Source organism: Echinops telfairi, unplaced genomic scaffold (genome assembly GCF_000313985.2).
Source record: "Echinops telfairi isolate 266 unplaced genomic scaffold, ASM31398v2 ScPeMD7_25;HRSCAF=90, whole genome shotgun sequence".
NCBI classification, from domain to species: domain Eukaryota; kingdom Metazoa; phylum Chordata; class Mammalia; order Afrosoricida; family Tenrecidae; genus Echinops; species Echinops telfairi.
In genome coordinates, this window is record NW_022103922.1 from 3570192 (window position 1) to 3582072 (window position 11881).

General features: G+C 60.1%; 1 protein-coding gene across 1 annotated transcript in view; it reads left to right on the forward strand.

Moving 5' to 3' along the window:
* Positions 1-11881, forward strand: part of DOCK8 (dedicator of cytokinesis 8) — a 115069-nt gene that overhangs the window by 60187 nt on the left and 43001 nt on the right. Inside the window, exons 20-24 of the mRNA XM_045289365.1 lie at positions 317-496; positions 1808-1977; positions 3110-3205; positions 7685-7780; positions 10861-11010. Of these exons, the coding sequence (XP_045145300.1) occupies positions 317-496; positions 1808-1977; positions 3110-3205; positions 7685-7780; positions 10861-11010 (692 nt within the window). The remainder of the gene's footprint in view (positions 1-316; positions 497-1807; positions 1978-3109; positions 3206-7684; positions 7781-10860; positions 11011-11881) is intronic.

Consider the following 11881-nt stretch of genomic DNA (forward strand, 5'->3'; position numbering starts at 1 on the left):
CTTGCAGTTAGCAGCCAGGCGCTCCAGCCATGGACTCCCTAATGGGACAGGGCCACCATGACCAGTCACGTGCCGTGTGGGTGCCTTCTGCGTTTGCATGTTAAAGTCAGTGTGGTTGAGGGAGCACACAAAGGGTTCACGAATGACTGTGGAGTCCCAGGACGCGGCCGGGAACTTGAGGCCACCCAGTGGTGGCTCGGCAGACAGACAGCCTGAGGCTGTGTTTCTGAAGGGTGTGGGGGTCTCGAGAGTCTCCACACAGGGGCCGCTGGTGGGTTACTCCCTTTCCACGGGACTGTCATTCCCCGGCCCACAGCCAACTTCTCCCAGTTCGCCTTCGAGTCGGTGGTGGCCATTGTCAACAGTCTGCACCACAGCAAGGACCTGAGCAGGGACCAGCACGGGCGGAACTGCCTGCTGGCCTCCTATGTCCACTACGTCTTCCGCCTGCCTGAGCCGCACAGGGACCTGCCTAAGTCTGGGAGCCCGGCCGGAGGTGAGCTCCTGGGGGAGGGGGCCCCCACGCCCTGTCCTTCTGCACCCTGCAAAGGACAGAAGAAAAGCCCCCCTGGTCCCTCCGTCCATCTGTGCCCCAGGCTGACACAGGAATGCAGAACGTGAGCTTCGGGTAGTTTCCCTCTGGCTCGCTTCCCTGGCCCTGCTTTGTGCTTGGATCACTCGCTGTGCCCGCCACAGAATCCCTCCCAGCGGCCTTTGCCCCTTGGGCTATGTGCCATCCATTTGAGCGTCTCCAGGAGCCCCCATGGTTACTTGTTGGGCTGCTAATTGTGAGGTTGTCTGTTCAACTTCACCGGCTGCTCCTCGGGAGAAAGATGAGGCTTTCTACGCCCAGAACAAGTTACAGCCTTGGAAACTCACAAACACAGTCTGTCCTGCCCTACAGGGTCCCTATGAGTCGGAATTGACTCAATAGCATTGAGGTTTTTGGTTGTTGTTGTTGCTTGAGGTTTTATTTGTTTTATGAACGATATAACACTAGACAAACCTGCCGGCCAAGACCTCTTGAAAACATCAGAGAGCCAAGTTGTGCCTGGAGGACTGAGGTGCGCCTGACACAGGCCACGGTCTTTGCGGTCCCCTCCTGCGCGTGGGAAAGCTGCCCATCGAATAAGGACACTCGAGGGCAGCCGGGGCTTGTGGATGAGGTTGGCGAAGGATAGGAAGGTCGCATGGGCCGTCCGAAGAGCCAGCCAGTCTGTCTTGGAAGAAGTCCAGCCCTAAGGCCCCCAGAAGCTTGCCCCTCCCTCAGTCCCCCGCCGGAGCCCACCGTGGCAGCCCCTGTGTCCATCCACCCCGTGGAGGGCCTTCCTCTTTCTCACTGCCCCTCTGCGCGACAGAGCACGATGTCCTTCTCCAGGGACACGGGCCTCCTGACACGCTCAAAGCACGTGGCCGCAAGATCACCATCCTTATCTCTCAGGAGCACTCTGGCTGTCCTTCTGCCAAGACAGATGTGCTGGCTCGTTGGGGCAATACTCTTCGCCAGCACCACAGTTCAAAGGCACCGGCTCCTCTCCGCTCCTCCTTGGGCAGTGACCAACTTTCCCACACATAGGATGCAATTGAAAATGCCAGGGCTCTGGTCAAGCCCCCCTCGGCCCTCAGAGGGACCCCATTGCTCTTCAGCACCTGAGAGAGGTCTTGTGCACCAGATGACCCTCATGCCCGCCTCCACTCCAGGCGTGGGAGAGGAAGCCCTTAAAGGCCAGGCCTGGGTGTTCACCCTAAGGCCTCAGCCAGTGACTCTGGCCCCTGTCTGTCTCCATGTTTTGCCTGGCGGGTGCAGGCGGCCCCAGTCCTTCCCCGGACCCTCGCTACCACACGTACGGACGCACCTCGGCTGCCGCCGTGAGCTCGAAGCTGCTGCAGGCGCGCGTGGTGAGCAGCAGCAACCCAGACCTGGCGGGGACTCACTCTGCAGCCGATGAGGACGCCAAGGGCCTTGTGTCGGGGAAGGTAGGGCAGCAACACCCACCCCACCCCCCGCCCCCTGCCACCGGAGGTGTCCATGAGCACCAGGAGGACCCACCAAATGGGTCCCTACAGAGGGGAAGACTCCCGAACAGCCAGCCTTAGAAGCATGGGTGCTCTCTTTTCGGTTGAGCCTAAGCTGCAGAGGGAGGCAAGACTGGCGTTTGAGGGTCTTCTCAAAGGTCATTAACGCTGGGGGGCGGGGCAGGGCTGGTGGTGCAGTGGTCAAAACACTCCGCGGCGAACTCAGAGGTCACCTCCCGCTTCTCGGGAGGAAGGTGAGACGGCCAGGGGCCCTTTCGGCATTCATAACCCCGTTCTCGGGCCACACTGGTCGATGTTTAATTAACCTCCCCCTACTGTGCCGGAGTCCTGGCCGCACAGTGATTACCTGTGGGGCTGCCAACCACAGGTCTGTGGTTCGAAACCACTAGCAGCTCTTTGGGGAAGGCCTAGGCTTCCTGCTCCCTTGAAGAGTTACCGCCTTGGAAACCCACAGGGGTCATTCCACCATGTCCTACAGGGGCCCCAAGTCAGCATGGACTCATAGCAGTGAGTTTGGTGTGGGGGTTTGGCCACGTGATGGCTGAAACGGCTTCTTTGGTGAGGCATGTGCTGCTCGCTGGTATGGATGAGTTCATGGGCTCCACGCAGCCTGGGGGCCGGATGTTTCCCACCCCTGATCTTCGGCCTCAGAAACCCCAGGTGCGGCTCTGCTCTGTCCCACCAGGGTCCCTGAGTCCACGGCGGTGACTGGGTCATTTTAGGAGACCCTGCAGTACCACATCAGACCACAGAGAGGCACTGTTTGCACACCTCATTTCCCCCTCCCTCCTAGCTAACTGCTCTGCCTGGCCCGGTGGGGTTGCTGTGATAGAGCCTGACTGAGGGCAGCCGGTTTGTGGGTCTCTTCCAGCCTCGGACTGCCCAGGCGGCTTCGCTCCACCACCCTGTCCCTGGCCATCCTCTCAGGCGGGAGTGGGCAAGGTGTCACCTCACCTTCTCCTTCCTGTGTGACCAGACACATTAGGGAAGAAACTAGACGTGCATTCCGGGCCTGTGGCCCCCAGGCCGGGAGGTGGGCGGCTGGCGGCTCAGCTAGGCTCCTGTGTTTCAGATCCCTGATCGAAACTGCAACCGAGTATCCTACTACAGTTCCGGCAGCAGCGATGCTCCTGGCTCCGCCGCAGCCCCGAGGCCGGCCAGCAGAAAGGTACCAGCCACGTGGGGTCAGGGGGCAGGCAGGGTGGGGTGTCAAGGATAGAACAAGGGGACGAAGTAGGGTGGGGACCAGCACAAGGCTGGGGGCCAGGCAGGGTGGGGACGGTATAGGACACAATGGTTCGAAATGGTTGAGGGTCAACATCCCATCCACAGGCTGGCCTGCCTGGTGGCCACGGTCTCCAAGCACACACCATGCACCCAGTGTGCCATGCTTCACACACGTGCACACGCATACACTGCCCATACCACACGTCCTGTGTGCCACACCCACTTTACGTGCACATGCCGACATGCACACACACACACACACACACACACACACACACACTCACACTCACACTCTCCCTCGCCGCTGCCGCCATCTTGACCATCCACTAAGGGCAGCAGTGGTTCAGAATAGGAGCCCCGCCTTCCAGGATGAGGCCAGGGTTCGGGTCCCAGACAAGGCGCTTCCTGTACAACCGTGCCTGCGTGTCAGAGCGGACTCGCTCCTTCAAAGAACTGGCCTCCCCAGAGCTTCCAGACTACGATGACGTTACAAGAAGGACCAGGCCATCCCCTGCTGAAGATCGGCCAGTGGAAACCCCATGGTCCCGGACCGGGCGGGGCCCACACGGCTGCTCCTCACACCTGCCCCTGCCTGATGGCAGTCAGCAGGCCCGCGGCACCTGGGGGCTGGTTAGAACCACTCACAGCCCCCAGCCCCACCTCCCGAGTCCCTGGTGGAGTAGTTCTGAGGGGGGGCGCCAAATCATTTGCATCTTCACAAGTTCCCGCTGGGATTCTGGTCTGGAGGCATGCTGGGAAAGCCTCAGGCTTAGCCTCTCCCAGCAGCTGGGGGGCCAAGGCCTGCGAGGTCCGCCAGACACCTGGCAGGGCAGATCGCCCAGCCAACCAGGGAAACACGGGCTGGTGTGCGCTTACCGACTAGTCTGCCGTGAACAGGGTCACGCAGGCCAGGTAAGCACAGACGTGCTGCTATTACTGACTCATCTGTACTGACACGAGACGTTTCTCACCGCTTCGAAGACGCTATCTCGGTCCAGCCCACAGCCCCTTCCTGCAGAACCGAGGCCTCTGTGTAGGTGTGCATCCCTGGGAGGCAGGGGCCAACTGACGTTTGGGGACGCGTCTGTAGCGAGCTGCGCCCTGTGCCTTACACTACAGCTTTGTTCCAGTAAGCACGCATCAGCCGTGCTCACCTTGCTGACTGCTCCATCACGCCTGCCCCTGGGGTTTCCAGACTCAGCTCAGCACGCAGGCCTTCACTGGAGGGTTTGTGGGCGACGTTGAACTCCAAACCGGCAGTTACCAGAGGAGGAAATTAACACTGTTCCCCACCCCACCCCACCCCAGCACTCCAGCGTGGTCTAGGAATGGGTGGGGGGAGCCGTCTGCCTCAAGCTGACTCCCGGCCAGACACCTGAAAGTCTCCGTTACCATGGCAGCTTAGGGGAGAGCCTTGCAGGCCTCCCAGATCGCCCACCACAATGTCGGGGGAGGCAGGCACCAACTGCAAGTCTGGCCGCTTGAACCCACCTGGAGGGGCCTCACGAGCGAGGCCTGGCAGTCAGCTGCTGAGGGCAGCAGCCCTGTGACCCCCGTGGAGCACAGTCCCACCTGGCTACTCACCTGGAGCTGGAGTGGACCGGAGGACAACTGCAGGAGCCCTCGTGGTGTTAGGCTGCTCGCCTCAAGGTCCGAGGTTCAAAACCACCAGCCGCTCTGAGGGAGAAAGATGAGGCTGTCTGCTCAACGCACAGGGGCGGTGCTTCTCTGTCCTGCAGGGTCACTACGATGAGAATGACCTCGATGGCAGTGAGCCGGGCTTTGGGGTGTCAAGAGGTGCCGTCTCGGAGACCGGCAGGGGCTGTTCTACTCTGCCCGGGGGCGGCTTGAGTGGGCGTAGCCTCGATCGATGTCAGTGGGCTGGGATCTTTGGCTCCCAGGACACGCTGATGAGAAAGGATGGCCCAGGAAGCAGTGCCAGGAAGACCAGCACAGGGAGCTTAGTGTGCCCAGCAGGCCAGCCGGGCCGGCCCTCAAGAGCCCTCAACTCCCAGGGAAAGAGGTGCGATCTAGCTGGGGCCCCGCCCCGCCCCTGGCCCAGTGCTGCAGCTGTGACACTTCAGGTGCCTTCAGTGCACGCGGAAGCTGTGACCCAGAGCGGAGGGACCGGGAAGAAGGGGCCCTTTTGACCGATGCCGCTGGGGCAGTGGTGACAGGACCCCGGACGACCAGAAGAGCAGACAGGTCCGTCCTGGACGAAGTGCAACCAGCTGCTCCTTGGAGGCCAGGACAGCGAGACTCCGTGTCACATGCTTGGGGCGTGTTGTCAGCAGAGACCAGTCCCTGGAGAAGGACGCTGCCCTCGGTGCAGCAGAGGGGCAGTGACAGAGAGGAAGGCCCCGGACCAGATGGAGGGACACCGTGGCTGCACCCACAGCTCGTCGGGGACATAAGGACAGCGAGGACGTGCCGGCCCCGGACAGCGCTTGGTTCTGCCCCTCCTGGGGCAGCTACGAGTTGGAGCCGACTCGAAGGTCCTAAAGGAACAGTCTGGTGTCTGGGGAGCTCCCAGGAATTCACCGGAAAGATGGATGTGGAGGGGCCATGGCTCGGTGGGTGATGAGAGCAGAAGTCCTCGCTGCCCTCAGCTCCAGCGTCTGCTGGTCACAGCCCCTGGGCCCTGCAGCGCCAGCGGCCATTCTCTTCCTGGCTGCACTTCTGCCAGGATCCTGCTTGTTGCTTGTTCGCTGTGGCCTCGTTCTGACCTGGAACGGCCAGCGAAGGGCCATCTCGTTTCAGGGAAAAGCTGAGCCCACGCTTTGTCCCAGCTGCCACAGCAGCTCGGACCAGATTCTCCGTCCATCCCTAAGCAGGTCACCCAGGCTGCAGCAGCCGCTTCTCTCTGGCTTGCTGATCCTGCCTAATCCCTCCTGGCCTCCGAGAGTCGGAGAGGTGGCGACCCACTTCCCAGGGTGACCTTGGCTGCTGGCGTGTGGCCAGAGGTGTGCCGTGTGAATAGACCACCTGCAGTCTCAGCCCCTCTCTCCCAGGGATGGAGAGAGACCCTCTCACCACACTCCCAGCAGGCCCCCCAGGTGTGGGTGTGGGTCTGGACGAAGGGAGCCTGCACAGCTGGCCGAAGACCCTGGGGGTGGGGAGACCACCTGACAGCCTGAGAGAACTTCCCTGTTGCTCTTCCCGGCCAGCAAAGCAGTTCCCTGGGACCCAGTACACGGGTGGGGTGCTCAGCTGCTAAGCAAAGGGAGAAAGATGGGTCCGTCTGTCTGCAGAGATGCCCAGCCGTGGAACCCCGTGGGTGCCCGAGGATCGCTGCGAGTCATCATGGTCTAGGGGACTGTGGGTTTGCTGATTTTGAAGCAGCTCACATCTCAACACCCATGTTCTCAAGTCATTTGTAACACAGTGGCCCGTGTGAGAGTGCCCAGTGCCCCAAGTGACAGCGCCGAGTGGCCCATGTGACATCGCCCAATGTGGCCCATGTGACTGTCCACTGTGGTCCGTGTGATAGTGCCCAGTGCCCCATGTGACAGCGCCCACTGTGGCCCGTATGACAGCACCCAGTGTGCCCTGCATGACAGCACCGAGTGGCCCATGTGATAGCGCCCAGTGGCCCATGCGAGGTCCTTGGTACTGGATCATCCGAGGACCAGATGGCAGGGTCTCTCTCGCTCGAAGTTCAAACCACCACCCTGAATTCTCAGCAGAACGCCTGAGCACGGTGCCACCAAGGCTCCTTGTGAAAGCCCAGGAGTTAGCAAAGGTGCTCTGGTGGCCCCGAGGATTACCCGGGGACCTGCGCCACCACAGGCCACAGTTCAAACCCACCCGTCACTCCAAGGGACAAAGACGAGGCCATCTGCCCCTGCAATGACACAGACCTGGACACCCCGGCAGCGTCTGTCTCTCCGCTGTCCCACGGGCAGGGAGAAAGACATCCGGCCGAAGCCCCCAGGGCAGCTCTGCTCTGTCCATAGGGTCCCTCTGAGCAGGGACCGCCTCGATGGTGGGGGTTGGCAGGGGGTCGTGGACGGCGGGGTTGAGGGCAGCCTTCTCTCCCCCAAAGTCTTGTTTTAGACGTTGTCTTCCAAGCTTCCAGGACATGGCGGTGTTGACGTCGTTTTTGCTTTGTCCCCGCTGAGCAACGCAAAGTGAGCTTGTCGCTGTTCTCAGTTATGCACACGCGAACACCCACGCACCGGGTCAGCACATGCTCAGTGTCACGCTCACCATCACACGCACACACATGTCACCCGCACACAGGAGCACACCAGGCACTGCGAGTGGTCTGCCTCCTGGCCACCCGAGGCTCTAGAAGGAGACCGCCAGACTGAGAGGACCGCGGACACCGCTGAAGACCTGAGAGTTCAGGGGTGCAGAAGAGAGGGGTGTCGGCGACCTATCCCGTTCCTTACCCAGCGCTCTCTCTGGTCGCCCCCAGCACTTCCACGAGGAGCTGGCCCTGCAGATGGTGGTCAGCACGGGCATGGTGAGGGAGAACGTCTTCAAGTACGCCTGGTTCTTCTTCGAGCTCCTGGTGAGGCTCCCGCGGGCATGGGGGTGGGGGGCAGGGGGCGGGGAGCCCCTGGTGCAGAAAGGCAGGGACGTCATCACTGGCTGGGGAGATGGCCTGTCACCCCCTCCTGCTGCATCTCTGACCTCCTCCCTGGAGTCTCACACCCCCGCCTCTGCTCCCCACCCAGCCTTTTCCGTCCATGCCCAGCCTGTCCCCTCCCCCTGCCTTCACCGTCGCACCTGGCCAGTTAAGCTGCTGAGCACAGGGTCGGTGGTTCAAGCCTACCAGCCGCTCCAAGTGGACCGTTGAGGCCATCTGCTCCAGCTAAGAGTTCCAGTCTGGGGCAGACTCACGGGCAGTCGGCTGGTTGGTCTTTGCTTTGTTTAATTGTTGGGACGTCTCAAAAGAGACGGCCTCAGGGCAGAACGCGACAGGCATGCTGCCTCACCCATGAGACCGAGGAGCCGGGATCACCACAAAGACCCGTCCAGACGGCACAGCGGCCCCGCACTGCGGGCTTCGCCCTCACGGCACATTTGTGCTTAGAGTTTTGGTTGTGAGTGGGGTGAAGGCTCACAGAGCAGGTCCGTGTCCCTCAGACACATGGGGTTCCACGTCACCGACTGCCACCGCACAACACACACACCCCGCAAGTCAGTGCACAGACACAGGTGTCCCACGTCTGGTACAGGGGCCTGATGTTGCCAAGCATAGACAGACAGACAGACAGACAGACAGATAGATGTGATTGATTGATAGATGATAGAGATGATAGACAGACATAGGTGATTGGTAAATGATATGATAGGTAAGTAGATGATAGATATTATAGATAAGTATGATAGACAGGTAATATATATAGATGATTGATCAATAGACAGATGATAGATATCATAGGCAGATATAGGTAATTGATAGATTATATGATAGGTAGATGATAAATAGATATTACAGTTAGAGATGATAGATATAGATGATAGATCGATAGATATTAGTGGGCATAAACTCACTTTGCCTCCACGCCCCTTCAGCCTGCATGTTCCACCACAATTGTGTGTGTGCGCTGGGGGTGAGACACAATTTAATCTATCACAGCAAGGCTGAGAGCCATGGATTAGACCCCCAGCCCCTCTCTTCTCCACCCCACTGGTGCCCTGGGATACAGGTCATTGTCCAGTCCCTGGGTGGGACTCTCAGCGGGCAAAGAAGGCAGGAGTCTCACCTGAGGGCCAGGGGAGGGCAAGTCGGGAGTCTCTGGGAGAAACCCACACATGGTCCCTGTGTCCACCTCACTGGCTCCCAGGGCAGTTGTTTTTTAGAAGCAAAACCAGTCTCTGTTTTGGAACTCGGAGAGAAAGTGTGTGTACACTCCCAGGGAGAGCCTCCCACCCTCTCGGGCCCCACCTCCCGCTGTGTGAGGGTGCCCATGATAAAGGAAGTGCCCTTTGGTGTGGGGGCTGTGACCCGTGGTCCCAGTGTGATGAATGAACAGCCCCAGGTGAGTGGGTGATCTGGTTCACCTGGTCGGTTCTATACCCAAGTGCCTGTGGAGGCACCTCAAATTAGGAAAGGCCTTCCCGTCTGAACCCCATCTCTGCCCTCCCCATCACGGGCCAGGTGGTCACTAATATTTCTCTCTCTGGGGACCCAGAGAACACAGTGGTGGCCATCCTGGAAGGCAGCCACCACTGGGAGCACGCTATTGTGGGAATGACCTATTGGGCTCAGGCGGCCAGCTCAGCAGGCTGGAGCCCAGCACAGCTGGGTGCTCCGAAAGCCTCAGATATTTGGGACGGGGGTGACCCAAGACAAAGGGGCCTTGTCTTGCTGGCCTCTCGTTAGAAGCCACTTCAGTTGAGAAGTTCCACTCCTGCCTCCAGTTCAAGGCCACCCCTCGCATGTCTAGTGTGGACACATGGTCTGTTCTGGTCCCTGAAGGGGCTGTGTGGAGAGGTGCTGGCTCCTAGCCGGGCTGTGGGACCCAGGCCCTCAGCCATACTTCCACCAGAGGGTCACACATCAGGCCTGCCCTGGGCACACTGCCTCCACCTTCTCACCGCTCAGGAAAACCACCAGCCCTGCCTGCTCCAGCGTGTGCCCGCGCCTTCTTCCCACGGTGTCCTGGCCACTGGACAGTCTGCCCACTTGGCTGTCTGTATCCACGCTCCCTCAGCTGTGACCTGAAGTCACCTCCCGGCCCCTGGGCCGGTCCGAAAGCCACCACCTGTTCTCTTTTCCTCCTTCACGCCTGCCTTCATTCATTCATTCATTGTCCTTCCCCCCCGCCCCCCCCACCCCCCCGCTTCTTCTTCCTTTTCCGTGTGTCTGTGTGTCTGTGTGTGTGGCACAAACAAACCCAAACCAAACCCCCTGCCACCCACCGAGCCAACTCACAAAGACCCAGGAGGTAGAACCGCCCCCGGGGTCTCCGAGACCCTAAACACTATTGGGAATGGGAAACCTCCTCTTTCTCCCACTGAGCGGCTGGTGGTTTCAAACCGCTGACCTCGTGGCTAGCAGCCCAGCACCTACCCCGAGGTGCCATCGGGGCTCCACAGAGGCAGAAGTAGCTGTGACTGTGGTTGTTGAGCATCTGGGCTCCAGGACGCGACCTGGCAGCACTGGAGACAGCACGGCCATGTGTCCTTCCTCCTGATTCTCATTGTAAAGGTGGTCAGGGCCCCTGTGCACCCCCCCCACCACCACATACACGCACGTGAGCCAGAGCCCCGGAAACAGCCCCATGTGTTGCTGTGTGTTCCGAGTTGTGGTGGATGGGTGCCCGAGGGGTAGGGCCGGCGGGGCTTGCCCCTGGGTACAGAGGAGGGGCCCTGTGGACACCAGCCAGAGCAGGAGTCTCCCTGGCTCCGTCAGCAGCAGGAAGCGGGGTGGGGGGGTCCCCTGGATTGGGGTCAGGAAGAGGACACCCTTCCCAGCTCCTGCCACCACGGTGCCTGTCCAAGCGCCAGAGGCACACTCCCCCACGGAGCTCTAGACAGGCCTTTGTGTGTGTCCTTTCCAGCCTGCGGCCACCGTCCAGGGCATCAAGCAGGCCCCAGACCCCATGACTCCCCTCTCTCACCTCCCCGCCCCTCCCGCAGGTGAAAAGCATGGCACAGTATGTGCACAACTTGGACAAGAAGGACCATTTCCGGAGGGCACGCTTCTCTGACCGGTTCAAAGACGACATAACCACCATTGTCAACGTGGTCACCTCGGAGATCGCTGCCCTCCTGGTCAAACCCCAGAAGGTAACTGCCGGCCTCTGCCCCGCGGGGAGGTCCATGAGAGGACCGAGCATCACCTCCAAGAGGGCCTGAGCCTAGGACTCTGGGGTCAGCCCGGTGCCTGCCCACGGGAGTGTGACTGTGTGTGGGTGGGTGTATGCATGTGTGTGCGTGTGTGTGTGCATGCATGCATTCACATGTGCATATACAATCTGGTCCAGAGTCTAGGTATAGAAAAGGATAATCCTGTTCTTAGGAAATGCTCCAACCTACCGTGAAATGATTCAGGAAGAAGCTAATTTCTACCATTTATATAAAAATAGACAAACACACAAACGGTCACAGTAAGTTGGTTTTGCCCTGTGTGTCCTGGGTTATATTTTAAAATGTTGCAACAGTGTCAAGCTTACAGATAAAGAGGCAAGAATAGCACCGCAGACCCACTTTATACCTTTCACCAGACCCCCCCCTCATTACCGGGCCCGGGCTGCCATGGAAATGTGAGGCACGTTACCATTTCTATCCTTCTTCAGGACCGGCCACAGCCCTGGGTAAACCCAACCAAGGCAACCCTCTGCCATCCGGTCACTTCTGATGGCCACCATGAAGAGTGACCATCTGGGAAGCCCACGGGGCGGTTCTACCCTGTGCTGGGGGCCCGCTGTGCGTGCTGGCGGGAGTGAGTGAGTGTGTGTGACTGGGAGGATCACACCCATAAAGCATCCAGGTTCCATCAAGACAGAGCCACTGGTGCCTGAGCAGTGGTGCTGACCCCACCCGTGGAAGGTCCCACAGGCTGCTGGGAGGACACGCGAGTCTGTCTTGGAAGCAGGCTCCTGGGTAGCAGGGGTGGCGAGGTCTCGTCTCCCCCAGTGTCAAGGGGACGGACCGGTCC